Source organism: Dermochelys coriacea, chromosome 1, assembly GCF_009764565.3.
Source record: "Dermochelys coriacea isolate rDerCor1 chromosome 1, rDerCor1.pri.v4, whole genome shotgun sequence".
NCBI lineage: Eukaryota > Metazoa > Chordata > Testudines > Dermochelyidae > Dermochelys > Dermochelys coriacea.
This window is the reverse complement of record NC_050068.2, coordinates 286,531,811-286,556,170: the sequence shown is the minus strand read 5'-3', so window position 1 is coordinate 286,556,170 and position 24,360 is coordinate 286,531,811. Positions and strand designations below refer to the sequence as shown.

The window sequence follows — 24,360 nt, the reverse complement described above, 5'->3', positions numbered from 1 at the left end:
GCACCTGACCAAAAGGACCAATAAGGGGACAAGATACTTTCAAATCTGGGGCGACGGAGGATGGAGGCTTTTGTCTGTCTGATCTGTGTGCTTGCTGGAGAAAGATCAAAAAAGCAAGCAATCCAACTCCATTAGAATTAGCAAGGAAGTGCATTAGATTATCTTTATTTTGGCTTGTGTTTTTCTCCGTGGGGAGAGGGAAGGTGTATTCCTGGTTTACTTTTTTGTAACTTTAAAGTTTCACCCAGAGGGAAATCTTCTGTGTTCTTGAATCTGAGTACCCTGTAAAGTATTTTCCATCCTGATTTTACAGAGATGATTTTTACCTTTTTTTTTAAAAAAAAATCCTTCTTTTAAGAACCTGACTGATTTTTCCATTGTTCCAAGACCCAGGGGTTTGGGTCTTTGATCATTTTGTAACCAACTGGTTGGATAGTATTCTCAAGCCTCCCCAGGAAAGGGCATGGATGGACTTGGGGGGATTTTGGTGGGGAAGAGGAACTCCAAGTGGTCCTTTTCCCTGATTCTTTGTCTAAAATCACTTGGTGGTGGCAGCATACTGTTCAAGGACAAGGTGGAATTTGTGCCTTGGGAAATTTTTACCAGCTTAGGTTAAAAACTAAGCTTGGGGGTCTTGCATGTGGGTCCCCACATCTGTACCCCAGAGTTCAGAGTGGGGAGGAAAGCCCATTGAAGTCCCTCTGTAGATCGAGCTTTAACACAGCCAGATTTGATGTTAAATTACATCCCATAAACAACATCACTTATGTCTGATTTGTAGTAACATGTACAGCCAAAAGAAAAATTGCTACCTTCTGCTGTGAGCTACTATAGCTCAAATCACTTGCTTGAATGTCTGGATAAGCCTTTCCATTAATCCATTTGTGGCAAGATGATGAATGTTATGGACCAGGATGCAGGCAGTCTGGTCTAGCAGTCAGAGCAGGAGTCAGGTCTAGTGGGTGGAGCAGGCATCCAGCTTAGGGAACAAATCCAAGGGTCAGCACCAGAGTCAACTGCCAGCTACCAGAGCCATGAGTCAAGCCAGAGCCAGGAATTGAAGCTGAGATTCAGAGCCGAGGTCAGAGTCAGATACCAAACGCCAGAGCCAAGGCTCAAGCCAGAGTCAGAAGTTGGGGTCAGAGCCAGGACTGGTAACTGAGGATCAGAGGCAAGGCATAAGGGCAGGGACTGGAGGAAAAGCAAGGAGTAAGCCTGGAGGAAGAGCACAGTGGGAACAGGAGCAAAGGCCAGATGAAGCAGGAGCAGAACCAGAATCAGGAACAGCGTTGCATCCAGGCATGAGCACAATTCAATTTAGCCACAACAGGAAATCACCTTGTTCAGACAAACTTCCTGTGCCGCCTTCTGGCTTAAATAGCATAGCTGGACTAATCAGTGGAGCCAGGTGAACCTTCAATCAGGGCTCCTGTGGGTTGTGGCTTGGCTGAGGCTATAGTCCTAGTAGCTTCTCAGCCCCCCAGGTTTCGGTAGATGTTGGATGGAGGCCATGATACAGCAACTCTCTGGGGACTCCCAGGCCTGGGTTCAAGACCCAGAACATCACAGTGAGGAGCTGATGTGATATGTTTTATACCATTTCTTTTCACTAATCACTGAAGCTCTTCAGATGTGAATTGAGTTTCAGTGTCACCCAGAATCTGTTCAGGAACAGAGAGTCACACTTCATTCCTAGTTCCCCCTTCTCGGGGTGGGGGGTTTAGGGAGGAGATGAGGGTGAGGAAAAAAGCCATATCAACCTTTAGCCTGGTACAGCTTACTTCCCCTTTCATACCTACTTAGCTGTGCTAGAAAATGTCTTTGGGGGCCTGGGGATGGAATCACGCCTCCACTCATGCCCTGCCTCTGCCCAACATTCCCCTCTCACCTGCATGGGAGGGAAAGTAGTGGCCTCTGGTAACCATGACGTGCAATGTGGGAACAAGTATGGTGCTTTACACATACACACACTTTTCTTCATTCTGTAGGCATGTAAGGCATTGCCAGATGATTCCCGAGTGCTGAGGGGGACATAGCACTCTTTACTCTTGCTTTTGAAATGAGTGTGTGGGGTTTCCTCAAGCATCTGCTGCTAGACATTAGCAGGTGCAATAGACTAGGCCTTTGGCTGTTTCCCCTGGGGCCATGAAGCTAGTTAGCCCACAGCCTCACATTTTAGTCTGTCCTATGCTTTTCTCCATGCAAAGGTTTGCTGGGTGTGAAGAAGGAAGAAAAGGATCGATGCATCCACCATTTTACCCTTGGACATCAACAGTATAAATGGGACTAGATGCTGAATTAAAGTGAATTCTTATTTGTATGCACAAGTTGAAACTAACCACCACATTGGGGTCTTGAAGGAAAATTTTTCCTAGAGCATTTTCCCCAGAGATCTTGGAGGTGGCCAGAATGGGGGATTCACTTTTCTTTTGAGATTTAAGCAAGAATCGTAGACTTGGAAGGGACCTCGAGAGGTCATCTAGTCCAGTTCCCTGCACTCATGGCAGGACTAAATATTATCTAGACCATTCCTGACAGGTGTTTGTCTAACCTGCTCTTAAAAATCTCCAATGATGGAGGTTCCACAACCTCCCTAGGCAATTTATTCTAGTGCTTAACCACCCTGATAGTTAGGAAGTTTTTCCTAATGTCCAATCTAAACCTCACTTACTGCAATTTAAGACCATTGCTTCTTGTCCCATCCTCAGAGGTTAAGAAAAACATTTTTTCTTCCTCCTCCTTGTAACAACCTTTTACATATTTGAAAACTGTTGTCATGTCCCTCCTCAGTCTTCTCTTTTCCAGACTAAGCAAACCTAATTTTTTCAATCATCCTTCAGAGGTCATGTTTTTATCTCTCTTTTCTGGACTCTCTCCAATTTGTCCACATCCTTCCTGAAATGTAGCACCCAGAACTGGACACATTACTCCAGTTGAGGCCTAGTCAGTGCGGAGTAGAGTGGAAGAATTACTTCTCATGTACAGTATTACTTACAACACTCCTGCCAATACATCCCAGAAGGATGTTCACTTTCTTTGCAACAGCGTTGCACTGTTGACTCATATTTAGCTTGTGATCCACTATGACCCCCAGATCCCTTTATGCAGTACTCCTTCCTAGGCAATCATTTCCCATTTTGTATGTGTTCAACTGATTGTTCCTTCCTAAATGGAGTACTTTGCATTTGTCCTTATTGAATTTCATCCTATTTACTTCAGACCATTTCTCCAGTTTGTCCAGATCATTTTGAATTTTAATCCTATCCTCATGCATCATGTATTAGGATCAAGTGATGGTATCACTTTCCTTAAATTGCAGAGGGTGATGAACATTGATGGAAACTTGGTCCTGCCTAGCATCTTCCTTCCGTGTATGATTATTCTGCTGCAACACTCATGTAAGATGGTACTACATCATCATCTCCACTATTTCAAGAGCAAATCGATACATAGCAAGAATATTTTAAAAAGTAAGATTAAACCTATTTTCAACACCCACATTACATTGTCCCATGATATTACTCTTAAAAGCAGGCTGCAGCCCTGTCTTTTCAATCTTAATATTGTTTGGAGTCCCTGCTAATTCAGACAGAGGGACTCAAAGCAACACTAGCAGCCAGCAGAGGGAGCCCATGCTTTTAGCTTTACCTCCTTTTCTTCCTTATTCAGATCAGTAAGATGAAGATGGAAAAGGTAAGGTAAAAAATTAGTGCTAAAAAAACCCTCAATCAGCTTCTGTATTTACATATGCAAGTACAAATTCCCAACATATATTTAACACTTTACATCTCTCTCAGGAGCTTTTGGCAATACAATAAGCAAAATGCATACCCACCACTGATAACCAGTGAAAGTGATTTGGGAATTAGTCTAACTTCTCTGATGGAGACCACCTTCTAAATACAACCAGAACGCTTTAAACAACAAGGGAAAATCCCCACTTCATCACAAATATAAAGAGAAATATATAGATTGTACCATTCATTGGAAAAGCAGGAGGTGATCAATTTCAGAAGTATTGACTGTATAATTTGTATATTTTTAATATCTATTGCAAATGATATTTAATGGTTCTGAAATAATTAAAACCAGTAACTATTCATTGGACACAAATATGAAATGTACTAAGTGCTTGATATTTTAAAAAGTGTTTTTGATACGGTATTTACAAAATTTTCTCTGGATGTTTACAATTCCAAACTTGCTAGTTACTAGTCCTGCCAGACACCAGAAACAAATATTCATTAATGGTCTAATATATCAAATGTAATGAAACCAAGACAACAGTCCCTACTCCTTGAGTAACAAATCTTCTGCTATAAGTTGTCAGATAGCAATATTAGAGCTGGAAGAACTTGGAAAAGACCATCAGATTGAGTAGCTCTTTAAGATAAAAATCACCCCAACTTCTGGATCTAAAAAGAATGTAGTGAAAACTGAACACACTTGATTCTACCTACCAGATGCATACTCAAGAAATAACCATAGAGAATTCTTATTTCAATAGGAGCCTTTCTGAAGAAACTCATTGGAAAAAAAGTGAATCTCTGCTCTCTGCAACATACTGCTAGGCAGCTGTAAAACTGAAGTGAAACCTAAGCATTAAAGATTAGATTAGGTATATCTTACTCCTTTTTATGAAACATCCAATCACCATGATAATACAGTATTATGGCCAAAGTTTTCAAACATGGTTACTTATTTTGGGTGTGCATCTTGAAATATCTTAAACATGTCTCAAATTGGGATCTCAAAAACTAGGGTGTCTAGGATCAATGGCTATTTTGAAAATTTGGCTGCAAATTAGTGCAAATATCTAGTTTTGAGGCTTTCTGGGTAAAATTAACTTTAATACAGAGGAAACTTTGCTTTAATATACTGAATTAAACTCAGCCCTGAGTGGGATTTTCATTAAGTGAAAGGAAAAGGAGTACTTGTGGCACCTTAGAGACTAACAAATTTATTAGAGCATAAGCTTTCGTGAGCTACAGCTCACTTCATCGGATGCATTTGGTTGCCTCTGTTTTTTCCACCAAATGCATCCGATGAAGTGAGCTGTAGCTCACGAAAGCTTATGCTCTAATAAATTTGTTAGTCTCTAAGGTGCCACAAGTACTCCTTTTCTTTTTGCGAATACAGACTAACACGGCTGCTACTCTGAATTAAGTGAAAGGGTGAGTATAGTTCACCACCTTAACATCCAGTATAAATGTCTAAGACAACATTACCCAGAGAGGGGCAGATTACACTCTGAGTCACAAAAGTGAATTGAAGTGCAGCTCAATGAGGAGCCAAAACATGAAGCCCCTTGAACATCTGAATTCCATATTGCAAGCCACATGTTCAGTGACAACAGCCAAAAAAAATACTCTTCTATAGCTAAAATCAATCTTAGCTGTGCTGAATTACCTATCCAAATGAGAGACACTTTTATGATTAATATTCCAATATTCTCCTGATCTGAGAAACCCAAAACTTCTAATCTCTTTCCACAATAACATGAATTATGAAAATGTATAGGATTATTATTTATTATAGTACCTTAAGTACACATGGCACTTTACTATACAGATAGAGATGAATTCCTTGCAAAGAAGAGTTTACAATCTATAGTAAGCTGAAAATAAACAGGAAGAGCCTGCTGTTCACTCAGGGGCAAGTTCTCTGCTTAGTGCCCCACCCAAGTATCTGAAACTACCATGACTTTAGCTATTTTCCTAATAAACAAAAACATCACTTTCTTTTGCCACCTTTCTCTTTCCAACATATTCTAACACTCAGCTGTTATTAGCCTAAATCACAAATATTTCATAGAAAAATTCAGCCTAACCAAGTGATTATTCCAATATTATGATTGCTTCTTCTGACAGATTCCAAGTGGCACTAAACCAGTGATGATTTCCTGGTGATTTCCTCTTTTTCATCTTGCTCAAGAACTCATATAAAACTCATCTTTAAGCAAGATGAGCCACATGCAGACCCCATATGTAAACAGAGAAATAAACCTATGGTTTTCAGATTAGTCCTTGTTTGCCTTGTAGCTTTCAAAGAGTAGCTCTAATCAAACAGTAGTGCAAAGTATTATACTTGATATCCGATAGTTATTTTATGTGGTGAGCTAATTCATGTAGCTATAGTAGATACATATTATTTATTAAAGAAATGTAGCAACTTCTCAGAGGACCAAATTCTTAAGTGGTATAAATTAGTGTAGCTCCATTGGCTTCCATGGAGCTATTCTGATGTACACCAATTGAGAATCAGGCCTTCTGATCTGTTAAATGTAAATATATATTAATCTACTCTGGATTTACAGCTGTTTAACTAAGATTAGAATCTGGCCTATAAACTAAAAACCTTCATATCGCTTTGATTTTGTTTTTAAAAACAGGTTCTATCAGCTACATCTTTGGAAATACATTAGTGCTAATGAATGGTCTTCTCTCAAGCAAGCAAACATTATGAGTTATAAAAATATTATTATATGTTCAAAGCACTCTACTGTGGTTTATCATTACAAAACTTTGTAATGAATTGCTGGCATTTGAGGCAGATACTCCCTAGAATAGTTCTGCCAGCTCTCCAACACTGGAGGGGAATGAAATATGTGATGCCACTGAAATGTTTCATGGAGTTAGCATAACCTAATTAATCTAGGCACTATTTTAAGAGCCTGCTTCATATATCAGAGCTGAAGGTGTGTGCTATTTTGTATCTTTCAAAAGCATTTCATACAAATGTTGATTCTTACATATCAGTTTATTTCATATCAATATCAAGCCCAAAGGGTGCAGTATTTGTGCATGGTAGAGCATGTACAATATCAGATGGCAGTTTTAAAGCCATGGGGTGAAACCCAGTGAAGTCAATTGGAAACTTCTCATTGATTTCAATAGTGCCAGGATTTCACCCAGGTTGTACTTGATTGTTAAGTACAAATTCAGTTATCTTACATAACAAGTTGTCTGAGAAGAATACTGTTAATACTGCACAGTGCAGTACATTGCTGGATTTTGAAAATATGCTTGTAGGTGAACTGAAAGGGGAGAAAGTTAAAGCCAAAGGGCTGCATTATCCCCAGTTGCACAAAAAAGTGCACAATAGTAAACACCACATGAAAAGGATATAGAAGAGGGGGAGGAGGGTGCCATACCCTTTGAAAGCATGCAAATCCAGTACAGCTCAATGGCATCATTAAAGCATAGTCCCACACAAGGGGTAATGTGTATCTCCACTGTTCCAAGGAAGCATCAGAAGAGAATTTCCTCCTGGATTTCTCCAGCATGCAAGAGAAATATATGTGCTTCTGCATCCATTCAGAGGTTTCTGTGCATTCCTACTGTGCCCCAGGTCAGCTCCAATGACCAGTATGCATGTGTGTGTGTGTGTTAAAATCCATGGCCATGCCTTTTCCTCCCCATCCACTTGGGATGTCTTGCAGAAGTAGATGTGGATTTGATTCTACAGGCATTCAGATGAACAGCAGCAACAGTAAAGGGTGTTTACTGAAAGCACAGTGCAACAGCACACCCTGAGGACAACGTATGGGTTACCAGTCCTAGTAGATGAGCCACAGGGACAGAAGACACTGCACCAGATTCTGAGAGACAATAGTTAGGTAGCTAACTATAAGCTAAATTGATCACACTTACCCAGTATGGCTATCCCAAAACCCCCAAATAAACTTCCAAAGTCCGTCACCATACACACTAGGTTCAGTGTAAAACCTACTCTGTCACCATGAGGCATTCTCTTCTTTGATTGTTCTAACATCCTGGTCAAGAAGAGCAAAAGCACTCATAATAGAAGAATAATATCCCTACTATGTTAGAGATGTTAGCAAGTTTTTAGGGCCCAATTCAACCAAGAAATGCTCTTGACTTCCATACTTTTAAGACAACAGAATTTTTTTTTTTTTGGTGCTAGAACAACAGAAATTTTGTTATATATAACAGGGTTTAAAGGAAAACTGATGTTACATTATTTAAACTATGATGCCTGTCAATTATTTTCTTTTCTTCTGATAGCTTATGATACACCTCTTCCTCTCATACACTAACTGATTCCAAAATTGCTAAAACAAAATTTTCTCCCATTACATCTGCACTACAAAGATAGTCACTACTAAGCCCCCTCAGAACCGCCTCAGTACTACAGCACATGCTTCAAGCAATTATAAAAGGCCATGCAAACACACCACAAAGTGCAGTTAGCCCAATGTGTTTGTCACAGGGAAAAAGGATGAGAAGGAAGGAAGGAAGTAATAAGATAGAATTCCTAAAAGGCTGCTAAAAGTAATAGTGTTTTTATTCATACCCTATCCTATGTCCCAATTCCTCTCCCCATCTCAGAAACGGTGAAATTCATCATAACACAGAGGGCACACACGAGACCCCTCTATTCTTCTCAAGACCTTAATTATGAAGGCTTAAAAGGGGATATGCAATATATAAGCCTTGTGAGGGCTCTGGAGCAATTTCAATCACAGAAGTGGACGGCTCTGCTAGCACTCCTGCAGCATGAGGTGAACGATGTTTTGAGAGCCTCTATGGGGTCATGCCCCCTATACACCACAGAACTCAGCATCATGGAGGTTCCAACATGCAGTTTTAAGAACAAGGCTCATTCATCTGCAACTACACAGAACTATTGCCCATTAATACCTGTAAGGAAGAACAATACACAGACTGTATAGGTGTAAAGAGCTGGGGAGTAGAATACAAGTCTGCTGAGCCTTAGACTGCTGGTATTCCCACAGTGCCACTGGGAGGCCACACAGGGACATAGCCAGAGTGCACTGTGAAGAGAAGGTGCCAGAGGACCTATCGACCGAGAAACCCAGAGTGATGGTACCCTGAAGCCCTCTGGTTGGTCAAGCACCCTATATAACCCTAAGATTTGCCAGAGGAAGGTGTCTGGGCAATCACAACAGACTTTGGCCTGCTGCAATGCCAGACTTTACTTGATCTTTGACTCCAGGCTGACTCTGACCTTGACTCTTGCTTACAGAACCTGGCTTTGCAATTCCTCCAACTCCTGCCCAGCAACTACTGTCCCTGGTGGGCAACCTCAGCCTCGCTGTGATTGCTAGGCCAGACTACCTGTGCCCCAGTTCCATACGGCAAGTCCTGAAATGGCCCAAGTGCTTCACTTCTGTACAGACCGCCAAAATTCAGACCCTTCTTAGATCCAGTCACCTCTAAGCAGAATTTGAACCAAGTAACAATTGAGTTCAAGAAAACTATCAAACCAAAGATTTGGGGGTCATGATGGATAATTGTCTGCACATGAGCTCCCAGTCAATGCTATGGCCAAAAGAGCTAATGAAGGCCTGAATTACAGGTCACTCTAGATGAGCATGATGATTCTTTCTGGCCTTGAAATCTATGAATCCAGGATGTTTATGTATATTTCCAAACTAGCAAAATTAACTCACCCAGCCCTAATTTTGTCACTGTCATTCTGCGTTTCATAGATTCATAGATATTAAGGTCATAAGGCACCATTATGATCATCTAGTCTGACCTCCTGCACAATGCAGGCCACAGAATCTCACCCATCCACTCCTGCAATAAACCTCTCACCTATGTCTGAGCTATTGAAGTCCTCAAATTATGGTTTAAAGACTTCAAGGTGCAGAGAATCCTCCAGCAAGTGACCCGGGCCCCATGCTACAGAGGAAGGCAAAAAACCTCCAGGGCCTCTTCCAATCTGCCCTGGGGGAAAATTCCTTCCCGACCCCAAATATGGCGATCAGCTGAACCCTGAGCATGTGGGCAAGATTCACCAGCCAGATACCCAGGAAAGAATTGTCTGTAGTAACTCAGATCCCACCCCATCTAACATCCCATCACAGGCCATTGGGCCTATTTATCATAAATAGTCAAAGATCAATTAATTGCCAAAATCATGTTATCCCATCATACCATCTCCTCCATAAACTTATCGAGTTTAATCTTGAAGCCAGATAGGTCTTTTGCCCCCACTGCTTCCCTTGGAAGGCTGTTCCAGAACTTCACTCCTCTGATGGTTAGAAACCTTCATCTAATTTCAAGTCTAAACTTCCCAATGGCCAGTTTATATCCATTTGTTCTTGTGTCCACATTGCTACTGAGCTTAAATAATTCCTTTCCCTCCCCGGTATTTATCCCTCTGATATATTTATAGAGAGCAATCATATCTCCTCTCAGCCTTCTTTTGGTTAGGCTAAACAAGCCAAGCTCTTCGAGTCTCCTTTCATAAGACAGGTTTTCCATTCCTCGGATCATCCTAGTAGCCCTTCTCTGTACCTTTTCCAGTTTGAATTCATCCTTCTTAAACATGGGAGACCAGAACTGCACATAGTAGTCCAGATGAGGTCTCACCAGTGCCTTGTATAACGGTAGTAACACCTCCTTATCTCTACTGGAAATACCTCACCTGATGCATCCCAAGACCACATTAGCTTTTTTCACAGCCATATCACATTGGCAGCTCATAGTCATCCTGTGGTCAACCAATACTCCAAGGTTCTTCTCCTCCTCTGTTACTTCTAATTGATGAGTCCCCGGCTTATAACTAAAATTCTTGTTATTAATCCCTAAATGCATGACCTTGCACTTCTCACTATTAAATTTCATCCTATTACTATTACTCCAATTTACAAGGTCATCCAGATCCTCCTGTAGGATATCCCGGTCCTTCTCTAAATTGGCAATACCTCCCAGCTTTGTATCATCTGCAAACTTTATTAGTACACTCCCACTTTTTGCACCAAGGTCAGTAATAAAAAGATTAAATAAGATTGGTCCCAAAACCGATCCCTGAGGAACTCCACTGGTAATCTCCCTCCAGCCTGACAGTTCACTTTTCAGTATGACCCATTGTAGTCTCCTCTTTAACCAATTCCTTATCCACCTTTCAATTTTCATATTGATCCCCATCTTTTCCAATTTAACTAATAATTCCCCATGTGGCAACATATCAAACACCTTACTGAAATCTAGGTAAATTAGATCCACTGTGTTTCCTTTGTCTAAAATAATCTGTTACTTTCTCCAAGAAGATCAGTTTGGTTTGGCACGGCACGATCTACCTTTTGTAAAACCATGTTGTATTTTATCCCATTTACCATTGACCTCAATGCCCTTAACTACTTTCTCTTTCAAAATTTTTTCCAAGACCTTGCATACTACAGATGTTAAAGTAAAGGCCTGTAGTTGCGTGGATCACTTTTTTTTTTCCCCTTTCTTAAAAATAGGAACTATGTTAGCAATTCTCCAGGCATATGGTACAACTCCTGAGTTTACAGATTCATTAAGAATTCTTGCTAATGGGCTTGCAATTTCATGTACCAATTCCTTTAATATTCTTGGATGAAGATTATCTTGGTCCCCCGATTTAGTCCCATTAAGCTGTTCGAGTTTCACTTCTACCTCAGATGTGGTAATATCTACCTCCATATCCTCATTCCCATTTGTCATGCTACCATTATCCCTAAAATGCAATGAAAAACAACATAAATTCCTAGACAAAAACATTCAGATAGTGTGAAAGGAAAGCATTTTGATCTACCTCAGTGTACCTCATTGTACACCTTTGCCACTGCTTCCCTATCCACATTCTTGTTCTTGCCCCTGGTCCTTTGTGCATTAGAGCACATGATGATGGGTGTATAGATCTAAGATGAATCAGAGAATAGTAAGAGCTAAAAGATAGAAAAAAGACTAATTAAAATGCATAGTTAATCTCTATGCTAGTCCAAGGCATATTGTACATTTACTAGAGCTTTGTCTAGTCTTGTTTTAAATATCCTAAATGATGTCACTTTCACTGCAATTTACTACAGTAAAAGCTGTGTTATCTGGAACTTTATCAGCTGTAAAGCTCTATTAACCAGCATTTCTGATTTCTCCCAATACAAATCTTCAATCTAGTAACTGGGACTAATATACTGCCTAGGAAGTTATGCAATTGCACATTCTGCACTCTACTTTTATGCAAAAGAGGCAGAAGACAAGTAATCAAGCTGATATCAGGGATTTATTCAGAAAAGCAGCTTCCAGGGTGTGTCATAGGGTCATTACAGATTCAGCCCAATCTCCTACACCTTCTACGTCTACAATGATAATTGATTTTAATAACGATGACCCTGAGGCAATGCAAGATCCCAAAGTGCCTTCAGAATGATCCAACATGCTGGATAACATGCCAGACAATAAAGCTTTTACTGTATTAGGAAGTTCTTCTGAAAAGCTTGTTTCTACATCTTCATGCTTAAATAGACTGTATTCATTCTAATACAGTGTCTCTATTAGAAACAGACCAACTGTTGTGGAGATTAGCTTCTCCACATACATTCTCTCACAGGACCTACCTTCTCTCACAAATAAATAATATGCAGTAAAACCGTATTTTATATATTTTGAATTTTCCTGGCTCCCCCTCCCTTCCTCCTGCTCTCCCCTCACTAACAATTAGAACAGACATGTGTACACCTGATTTTTTTCCACCAAATCTCTCATCCACTTCTACTATGTGCTTTTTATGTTGGAGTCAACATCAGTGTAAGGACATAATTTTTTGCAGGAGAAATGATGACGAAAAATCAATAGTTTTTTTGAAATTGATTTAAAACAAGGACACTTGTCCTTCATTTGGTCTTGCTTACATATATAAACCACTTGCTGGCTGCTGATCATTCCAGGTAAATACAGGAAAACTCACTTCTCAAATGCTCCAGCTGTGTCCTATCACACTGATTATAAGAGAAGGGTCAGGGAAGACAGCAGCTAAGTGGTGATGTGACACCATGCTGATCTCAAGCATGTTTCTTGTGGCCCTGCAGGTGCATTGCCCTCAGCACCCACTCAGACTCTGTCAGAGAAATACTCCCTTCATAAGGTCTGCTTTATTAACTCTTTTTACCAATTACAAACTATTTCCATTCTCTCTATTTCACACCCACTCTGAGTCCATATAAGAATCCAGCTAGATTTCCTTTTCCCTACATTTAGGAGTCCCCAGACCGCTTCCTAGTGTTGGGTTATACTTCAGAGAGTTGCTTTCTCTCTCCTTAAGGAAGGAGCCCCACAGCTCTCCTTGTGGAGTTGAGATGTATTTTCCATCATTAATGCTCTCTTTAAGAAAGGAGTCCCAAGTCCTCCTCCTAGAGCTGGTTGTAATTCAGGCCAGCTGCAGAGCCTCAGCCAGCTTGTCCTCGATCTAGGCCTTCCCCCCTCATTTCCATCAGCCTTTAGCTTGGAAGGCTCAGCAAGTAAACCCCCTGCTATGAGGGAGGAGACAGTATTTATGCTGGTCCATTTCCCAAACCAACTGGCTGAGAGAGAAGGGAACCTTGCCCTGCCCACTCTGCCATGCTCCTAGTCCCATGCCCTTAAATAAATAGTAACAGTTTCCCCTCCACACACACACACACACTTATTCCCTGGGACGGCTTCCTCTCTTCCAATATCTTCTATTTCCTAGATTCTTGCACACACCAGACCTCCCAGAATCTTAAAGGGCCATGCCAGATGCATGGGCTGATCCCTAGACCTGACTATCCTTAAAGGGACAGAATACCCTATCACAGACGGTGAACCAGGACTAAAGGAATTAATATAAAAAAAATAATATATGAGAAAAGTGGATAGCTACTTAAACAGCATACAGTTTCAATGGGAGTTAGGTGCCTAAATAACTTTGAAGATTTGGACCTGGATCACATAATGTGTGTGTAACGCTTCTGCCAGGCGCTGATGGCAGCAAAACAGCCAGGCTCAATTTTCTAAGGGTTTCCTTAAAGATATAAATAACACCAGCCCAAACCCCACCCAGAAACCTGGGACCCTGGGCACTCCTTCTGGGCAATTCTTCCCCACTCACAAACACTGAGTCCAGGAGTTACAACAAAGAAAACTTTACTAGGGGGAAGAGGGGAAGAAGACAACAGCATGAATTTGGGAAGACCAGAAATTAACAAAGTCTATGATGTCTGACTCTCTTCCCCCACAATGTCCCAACCTTAGTCCTACTTTGGCTGTTGTGAGTGGCTAATGTATTCTGGCCACTTCCCTCCTCCCCAGTTCCCCACTCATGGATAGCTGTCCTGGGCTGGAAAGTTCCAAGGATTCTAGCAGGTTGGTGCCACCTATGCTGCTTTGGGGACTCTCCTACCTAACCTAGCTAGAGTGATTTCAGCTTTAATTGCTTTAATTGCTGGGTAAGCAGGCCTGTACCAGAATGCCTTGGTTAGGCTGCCACTGTCTCCATGGCTTCAGCTCAAGCTGCCTTGATCTGCTACCATTCTGTGCTGTCCATCATCTTCAAAGTGCCACCACCACTGTGCCATCCGTAATTAGGGTGACCAGACAACAAATGTGAAAAATTGGGACAGGGAGTGGGAGGGCGGGGGGTTAATAGGAGCCTATATAAGAAAAAGACCCCAAAATCAGGACTGTCCCTATAAAATCAGGTCATCTGGTCACCCTATCCATAATTGTAGAGAAGCTGCAGCTGTTATAGCCCCCACTCTGTGCCATCCATCACCTTGAAGCTGCTGCTTTTCTGTACCATCTGCCACCACTCTGTACTGCTCCCGTTCAGCAATCTCAGCTCAGTTTTGGAAAGAGATCAGTAGTATCTAGCACCCTTGATATTCCTCACCCCCTCCCAGAAAAATACATTGTCTGCAATAAACAGAAGAATTCTCCCCCCCCCCATCTTTTTCCCTTTTCTAGCTTGATCCAAGCTCCTTTACCCAACTGATGGCAGTCTCAGTCAAGGGGACCCCAAGCACATTCAATGTTGATGTCTTGTCCTTGTATCCCTCAGCAAGGTCAATTGCACTTAATGGACCCCAAACTTGTATTTTAACCCAAATGCCCCAAGCCATCATGTAACTAAAATGTAAATATGTCCAACCCATTCAGTTAACTCTCCTTGCTCCCCAACAAATGCCAGCAGAGAGCTCCCTCGCCACTGGAACTCCACTCATGTGCAGCTCTGGGCTGCTCCTCTCTCATTTCACCAACAGGAGACAGCCCTGAGCTCTCTTCTCTCTCAGACTTCAGGCAACAGGGTTTACATGTAATCTGTTACTTACTTATGTAATCCATTATGTCATAGGTGAGTTGTGTAGCTAAATAAATTGATGTTTGTACAATGGTTTGAGATCCTGGGATGAAAATACTATATAGAGCCAGTGAGTGGAGAGCAAGAGATTTGTGTAATACATATTTGACTTTTTCAGGTATAGACAAAACTCCTAAATCAAGATAAAAATAAAAGGCAAATACTGTTGCTGAGGTCACCTCAGAGAGCTCTGGCAGGTTAAAGATGTTCTGCAGGGATCAGAAGGAAAGAAATCTTCCTCCTCGGGTCACAGGATTGTAGCAATACTGCTCTGTATTACTCTGCTCAAGTATTAATGGAACTGCACAGTCTCATTGACTCCTCTCTCTGATTAAACCATGTGATGACTTGGAAGAATCATGCAGAGCTCAGCTCCACAGTGGGCAAAGGATTCAGGACCCCTGCAGTTTAACCACACAGTTTTGTTGTATTCAGGGTGCTCAATATGTCTGGATGAGGAGGGAAGAAGTGAAGTTCTCTTAATATAGTTAAACTGCACACTAGGCTTGCCAGTTCTGATTGGATGAATTCCTGGAGGTTTCATCACATGACATTCTTTAATTAAAGGTTAATCTTTAATTCCTGGAGACTCCAGGACAATCCTGGAGGGTTGGCAAACCTACTGCACACCCAGCATCTGAAATTCCACCTCCTCCCTTGCTATCATATTTTTTTAGTTTATCACTGAATTGAAAAAAATCTTTAATATTTAAACAGTGGCTGCTATACTCTGTTGACACTTCTGTTTTAAACCCTATTTTGGCTGTGGCAGCTGTTGTGAGATGGTGGTGTTAGAATTTTATACGGCTGAAATTTATATTCTCATTCTGGAAGATGTTTTTAGCCATAATTTTTAAAAAATTGTTTCAATCATTCTAAGCTGTAGAAGAGAAATATTAGAAGTTTGGTGCTCCCCAACGTTCTTTTATACTCCTGTATTTTAAAAAGCAGATTCTATGTAAACCTCTAATTTTGCAGGCTGTTAATCCATGATATGTCTGAAATATCCAGATTTAATAAATTACTTAAATGTATACATTAAGAATTTTTATATTTGTGTGTGTGCACTGATAACATGTATATAATATTGCATTTAATACTGTAAATACACAAAATTCCATCAACATGGTGTACTGTACCAATAAACCATAAATACAGGTACATTATTTTATGTATCATTTTTAAATGAACTGAAAGTCTTTTATACTTGCAGATCACATTAAAGACTCCCCAGTGTAGTAAAATACCTTACAGATAATGCAGCTTAAACAATTATCAGCTGTGTTTATCAGCTATGGAACAAGGGTCCATTTCTGGCTCCACTGGAGTCAATAGGAACTTTGCCATTGATATCAATGGGGCCAGGATTATAGTGACAGTAGAATATGCTTAGATGTTAGAAACATATTTGATCTGAAGGATCATTCCCAAAGAAATTGTAATCTCCTCTGAGGAACTGTGAGCGTACCACTTATATCCTTTTGGACCAATAACAGCAACTCATGCATAGGGCCCTACCAAATTAATTTTGGTCAATTTCATGGTCATGGGGTTTTAAAAATCATAAATTTCATGATTTCAGGTACTTAAATCTGAAATTTCACAGTGTTGTAATTGTAGGAGTCCTGACACAAAATGAAGCTGGGGAGGAGGGGGTCCCATAGTAGCAACGCTACCTTCAGAGTTGGGCAGATGGAGAGCAGCAGCTGCTAGCTGAGAGCCCAGCTCTGAAGGCAGAGCTGCTGCCTGCAGAGCTGGGCCCTCAGTCAGCAGCTGCTAGTTTCCAGCTACCCAGCACTGAATGCAGCAGCACAGATGTAAGGGTGGTATGGTATGGTATTACCACCCTTATATCGGTGCCGCTTTTGGCAGGGCATTGCCTTCAGAGCTTGGCACCCAGCCATCAGCCACCACTATCCAGCGGCCCAGTTCTAAAGGCAGTGCAGAAGTAACCTTGCAACTCTTTTGGATCAAGACCCCTAATTTAAGAAACGCTAGTCTCCTCTGTGAAATCTGAATAGTATGGGCAGGAAAGCATAAAAAAAGACGAGATTTCAAGGTCTGTGATGCGTTTTTCATGGCCATGAATTTGGTAGAGCCCTACTCATGCATTATCTCAAATGACAAATTTTGTTTTTCTTTCTTCCTTATGGGGAAACAAGGGACTTTACATATAAGAAATACTAAAACAAAATAACTCTGTATGACTGAATTTAAGTCAGACCATTAGTGCCCCCGTACCACCACATCCTGCTTTGAATGAGTTTTTTTAAAACAGTCCTCTTTTAAAAGTTAATGTTTATATTAGGTAAAATTAAATAAAGGTACGTTTTATTTTTTAATATTTCAAAGTCATGTATTAGCTGAACAAAAGTATTCATGCAAAATAAATAATACCTAAATTAAATATATTGTTAAACCTTTCTCTGCCCATCCTAGTTAATTAAACTATGTTTATCTGAAGGAAGTAGATATCCAGCATACTACTGATTATATCCTCAACATGAAATGAGCAGGGTAAACAATGGACTCTACCTTTTAGAACAAATAATATATGTCTATAATATCCCACCAAGTTGTGTAAATATGATTTCACTGTACTTATGAAGAAATATTTACTTATTAACTAAAGTTATTCTGGCATCTTTTGGCAAAGTATATTAAACATTCTAGTGGCATGCAATGCACGTTTTTGAAATTGCCATTTTGACATAGATGAATAAAGTATTCGGATATCTGTCTTTTAACAAGCCCACAAGCATGAACCTATTCAATGGTATTCAGTGAGGAATTACTCTGAAATCAGATAATTCAGAAACAAAGGTATTTATCCTGCACAGTAGTAAGCAACACTCAAAGCGGTCAAATAGGGAAACTGCTCTCTGAGGCAGGTGCCAAGGTGTCTCAGTGGTTGCACAGAGTAAACACTGTATCCTGCACAGTTTTTCTCCCCATTCATTCATGCCTTACATGTCCCTTGTACTTCCAGACATTGTTATCATGAGCACATGAAAGGGTGTTTGGAAAGGAGAGTCAGTGCTCTGGTGGATATGGATTTACATGACAGGAAAATAGAAGCTATTTTTATTTATTTTAAATAAAGCATTTCTGCTCCAGCGTAAGGCCACCAATGCAGCTCATATTACATCAAACGATGGTACAGTGAGGAACAAGAATTACAAACTAGATATATTCATTTATATGCTATCTTCCTGGACTCCTCATTAGGCCATTATTTTGGACTATCCTCTGGATTCATCAGGGCCATAACCCTTTCATGAATGTTCTCCAATACCCAGGTAGTCTGATCTACCAGTTAGTCACAAATAGCACAATCCTATTCCCATTGTAGTGAATGCAGTTTTGCTACTGACTTCAGTGGGGACAGGAGTGGGGCTTGGATTAGTAAACTGGTAACCAGACACAAATCTGGGGCTCGTGACTGGTGCAAAATACATTTTGATACATGAGGGATCTGATGGATCATCTGTCTTACAAGGTTGCCTATATGCTTCCCACAGCCAAAATCCATCTTTTGTTCCATCTAAGGTGCAGAAAACGGCTGGGGATTGCTACCATGGGCAAGGTTCTCCTTGTTCATGACAGGAATCCCTGACCATCAATCAAAATTTAGGATTGGCCCCATAAAACTGAAAATGTAACTTTGACTAACTTTATGCCAATAGATATGGCCTAATGTACCATAAAGACACATTTACTACCTAAACTCATGTCTAACTGGGTTGGAGAAATAAAAGTCTCCCCCCTACAGAGCTATTAAGATGAACACAAATTTAGGAACAGATTCACAGCTGGTATAAATTGGCACCATCTTACTGAAGTCAATGGAACTACACCAATTTACACCCGCTGCAAATCCAACCCTTATTAACTTAAGGAGAGATTTCTAAAGGTGCACATGGGAGTTACGCACCCAGCTCTCATAGAAAAAGACAATAGAAGTTTGCCCCAATTTAGCTTTCAGCTTTTGAAATGTATTTTAAAAGGATGATCATTTTTATATTGCTCTAACCCTAAATAAATAAAATAAATACTGTATAGCTGAGCGATCAATACAAAATCACTATGCATATCATGTTAGAGCTTGTTTTTCAAAATGCGAAAGCAGCAAATGTTACAGGAATTTTCTACTCTTGCAAAGAATGAGCTTTGGTTTTGCATTTTACTAGAGTAAAGGTGATGCTAGTTTACAGACTGGTGCAACAAGCTTTCCTGTCCTATGACAAATGGTAAATGGACACCCCTCAAAGCCTGTAGCCACTCAAATTAATCAGATACTAAAGTGCCCTAGACAACTGCCTGTTCTGTCTGTAAGTATAGTGTTACTTCAGCTGGTCTGATCAGGCCACTAAACTGTCCCCCAGAATGAGGAATGTCTTTCATTTCAAGCCCAATATGTGCCACACTTCTACACAGCCGGGACCCTATATCATTTTTATGTTTGAAAATTACTTATCTCTGCAGTGCTAACCCATGAAGCAGAGGTATCAGTCAATAATAATAACACCACCACATACAGGCCGCTCTTCCCCAGTTTTGCGGGATTGTCTGACTTCTGGGGAGGAGGGTCCCATGTGCTGTCAGAAGCTGGAGCCACGTAGTGGCATTTGACTTGAAATCATTTCAAAGGCCAGTCACACTGTCCTCAAAATGTGCTTTTTACTGCAAGGCCAACTACATGTGAAATTTAACTCCCCAGGAAGCCTCCCTTGTGCGATCTCATCTAAATACGGGATAAGACCTAAGGGTAAAGACTTCGAAGGAGCCAAAAAAGGCTTAGTCACTTCGGGAACGTGGTCTCCCAATACTACCCCTTTGCTCTCAGTCAGTGCCTCCCAGCTGAGGCTGGGGGAGCTCGCCGCACAGGCGGCACGCGGCACCCAGGAGGAACCTGGCGGCACTGCCTGCTTTGCCAGCAGCTCCCTGCCCTCCTCCTTTTTCTCGCCTTTGGGCTGAGCCGGCAGGGGCTGCCCCGCACCCCTTGGCGCTCCAAGCCCCAGCCCGCCACCGCCGCTCCCCAGGGCCGGCCCTGCTCTGTGCCCCGCCTGCCGCGCGCCACAGGCAGCCCGCGCGGCAGGTAGAGGCCAAGAACCCTCCCCCGCCCCCTCCTGGAACTCCCCCAGGCGCTGGCAGGACCCAGGAGCGCGGCCGCGGGCAAAGCTTGGGCGGCGTCAGTGGGCGCGCGGGGCAGGCTGCGGCTCTTTAAAACAGCCTGTAAGCTGAGATGCTGCTCCAGAGCGCGGCGCGCCGGCGGCAGCTCGGGCTCCAGCAGCTCGCGCTCCAGGCCAGGCTCCGGCTGCAAGAGGAGCAGCAGCGGCTCCCCGCGCCCGGGCAGGCGGCTTGCGGGTGGCAGCAGCAGCAGCCGGGGCTGCGGTAGCTTCTTTCCCAGGCTCCGGCTGAGCCGCGGGGGGGGGTGAAAACAGCGCCCTACAGGACAGCGGCGCAGAGCCCAGCGGCGACCAGCGCCCGCTGGCACCATGGACACCTCCTGCCCGCCCAGCGCGCTGCTCCTGCTCTGCTTGCTCGGGCTGCCTGGGGCTAGCAGCGGGGGGTTGGCGAGCCCCGCCGGGAGGCGGCAGAGGCGCTGCCCGGCCCTGTGCCAGTGTGAGCCGGACGGGATGCTCCTCAGGGCGGACTGCTCCGACCGGGGGCTCACAGCGGTGCCCGCCAACCTCAGCCTCTTCACCTCCTACCTGTAAGTGGCCGCCCCCGCTATGGGGCCGCGGGCGGGGGCGGGGGGGGGGGAGGAACCGGCAGCTGGTGCTAGGCCCCTGGCTGCGAGGGTCGGGAGCGAGGCACCCCCGGCGAGTTGCCTGCGAGGTGGGCGCTCAGCCTCGCGGCGGCCGATCGTGCACCTGGAGAGGCTCCGCTCCAGCTGCTCCCGCCGGAGAGCGCTGAGAAAGCCCGGCTGCGCCGGCTCCCCCTGCGCCAACCCGAGCCTGGCGGCAGCCGCCGCCTCCACAGGAAATGCTGCCGATCGCTATCTTGCTCAAGGGCTGAATAGTCGGAATCCATTTCCACAGCCACCGCTTCAGTTCGTTCCTAATCGCCTTTCAATCAAGAAATGGCTTATAAAGCGTTTCGAGACGGCGGTCTGCCCTCGCGTTACCCAAAGCAGACGGGCTGATTTCCTTACGGGATTGCTATATGATGTGCCATTTATTGGGCAATTAAAAGGGAGGCAGCAGCAAAACCTGGATTAGAGCTCCATGGACGTTATCTTTACCTTTGCCTTCCCGGGACAAAGTGCTGCTGATTTAATCCTTAACGGATCTGTCGAGGGTTTTGAAAGGTAATGAAATAAAGCAGCGAGAGCGGGTAAAATGCAGCGCGAACATTCAAATACAGCGCTGCTGTTTTCTGTCATTCAGAACAAGTAAATCCGTCACCCAGAACCTGCGGAGGAAACAGTAGTTTCAACATGTTCCTGATCATACGAGCCCTGTGCTGAAACAGGTGGTTGGCAGTACAAGAGCTGTTCAGATGTCAGATAATTATTACTTTATGTCAGACCCTCTACCCCTGGTCTTTATGACAAGAGATAGTCGCGTGATTTGAACAGTTCAACTGAGTCTCTATTTAACTGCTTGCAGATAAATCGCAGACTGTACACTTGCTGTTGTATGTGTTGAGTTGTGTTGGGCTTGAGGATAGGAGTTGGTACAACGAAAAAATCGTGATTTTTTTTATTTTTATTTATTTATGTTTGGTCACTGATTTGCTTGTCTTGATTTTTGTGTTTTGAAACGATTAGTACAAGGCACTAATTTTACTGACTATAAATTGTCTTCATTTCTGAGTATGTACTTTTACAGAGGAGTCCAAGTTCTCTGCATCTGGATACAGTATATCTGATGCTGAATGTGTTTATCCATACTTTTTTTTTTCCTGTTGACATATTTGTTACCATAAAGATGCTTTGATGGTATTACCAATCCAAATTTCAAGTGTGTGGGGGCGGGGGGGAGAGAAGGAACCTTTCTGAATTAATTTTCCCCTTCACCTATGGGCGTGAAACTTGGTAACGCAAACAAGGTAAGAGATGCTGTGTGGATAATAAACAAACATATATTGAGAGGGAGCTAAATTGAATGAAAATAGCTTTGGTAAAAGAAACAAAATGGTTTGTTTGAAAAGAGGAATATGCATATTAAATGTATGTTGTGCAGAGCTCTGGCTATAGTTTAAATTTGGTGATATAGTCTCAAGTAATGGTAAAACAGATTTTGTTCAATTATTGTGATTCCGAAATTTAACTTGACAGGAATACACAATTTTTAAAATTGCTCTGACATTGAAATAATTTAAAAATGTGAAGACTACTATTTTCTACCAGCTGAAGCTTGTTAGCCTGCTAGAGTGTTGTTCACTACATCAGTTAAGTTGCCACATATTAAGATTCTTATTTATTAAGATCATTACTTATTATGACCATTTCATTTTAGTTTATTATACTACTTAGAGTAAATTTAGACTTTTCAGAGTGAATTACCATATTTTAAGAAGCAAGGATAGTTGTTAATGAATGACAGTTTATACTCTATAATAAAACAGAACTTTTCATATACACAATAAAATATTGAATAAGGGTATAGTCTTGAAGCCAAATGGAATTTTGCCATTGACTTCAAAAGGAGCAGGCTGGGGCTCAAAGTACAAGAGAGAAACAGCTTTTGATGCTTACTGTGTGCTTTGAAGAGTCGTAATTGGAGTAACTATTCTGAATGTAGTAAAGACAGAAATAAAATATTTAGCTTGATGGGATAAATGCTAAAACTGGGAAGTGTCCCATTTCTTGAGGGCCTATTTCTTAACTAATTTGTGAAAAAGGAAAGCATAGCTGAGCATGATGATAATGCTGGTACCGTGGACTGCTGTGTTGTTTTTTTTTTAAATAATCCTTTTACTGATCTGTTTCTTGAAGAATGGTGCTACCCCTCTAAAATTCCTCATATCTTGCAGGAAGGGTCTCTTAGGGTTTTTTCATTAATTCACTCTAATTTAATGGAATACGTCCTGAAGGGTAGAAAATACAGTGCAGGAAAGGAGGAATTTTTAAAGGATCAAGACAATCTATATGCATTATTCCAGTAGTCCTATAGAAAGTCATTAATGAGACTGTTTAAAAAAGTATGACACTATTCCTTACCACTTGTTCAGGACTATCATCATTTGATTGATAAAACATTGCCTAATTATGCAGTGAAGTACCTCCGGCCCTGTGTAAACAAAGAACTGTCATGTCTCATTTTCTTTAGGTGGATAAGCAATGACAAACATTAAAACATGCATATTTGCTACAAAAGTGTTTTTTTTCATTTGGTAGTTGCCAACCAGATTTTATGTTTCATAGTTCTTTTGATGAAAAACAGAGATGTTTACTCTCACTAATTACAATAATTCTTCCCCCAAAACAGGCTGATTGCTTGAGTCCAAACCCTTACACTAACTCTCCTCCTATGAAACCTGTGTTATTATTAGACCCTTTCCTGTACATATTTGACCTGGTAATAGACATAATCAGGAGTACTATCTATTGGAAGTTTTTATTTTGTCATATTTCCACCCTCTTATCTTATCTGAATAGTTTGCCTGGGGAAGGAAAAGAGATAGTGACTTCCGGATGAGACTCAGAAATTGGAAAATGGAAATTTAAAAATGGACAGAAAGAGGTTGTTCAGGTATCCTGAACTTTGTATTTTGAGATACAGGAGTTGAGTTTGTTGTAGTGACTGAAATCCGTGCACACTGTGCTATTGCTGTATAGCTAATGAAGTCAACAGAAGGACCCACCTACAGAATTCAGCATTTCCCACTTGCATAGCAATTCTCCCCTCCCTTATAAAAAGAATCTTTTTGATGTTGTTCAAAGTTGTATATTTGTTATCACATGCTATTTGATTTTTTTTAAGTTCAACTTATATTTTTCATACTTAAACCCACATAATCTGCTAAATGCATGTACACAATTCCTATTGATGTTAATGTGAATTCCATGTGTTGATAAGAGGGCAGCATAGGGACTTCATTTGCAAGTTAAGAATGTCACTTTATCAATGTACTACAGTGAACACTAAAGCAAACACACTACAGCGAACACTGTAGTATACTGTATTCCAGCGAACACTAAGAGCCAGGATCTGTAAGTCCTTCACACGTGGAACTCCCATTAAGCCTCAGACCAATACTGTGAACTAGTGAAGTATTATCCCAAATTTTTACAAT

At 41.7% G+C, this 24,360-nt stretch overlaps 1 protein-coding gene across 1 annotated transcript in view; it reads left to right on the top strand.

Moving 5' to 3' along the window:
* Positions 1–20,299: 20,299 nt before the first annotated feature.
* LGR5 (leucine rich repeat containing G protein-coupled receptor 5) overlaps positions 20,300–24,360 on the top strand; it is a 122,477-nt gene continuing 118,416 nt past the window's right edge. Inside the window, exon 1 of the mRNA XM_038379406.2 lies at positions 20,300–20,830. Coding sequence (XP_038235334.1) covers positions 20,613–20,830 — 218 coding nt within the window. The 5' untranslated portion in view covers positions 20,300–20,612. The remainder of the gene's footprint in view (positions 20,831–24,360) is intronic.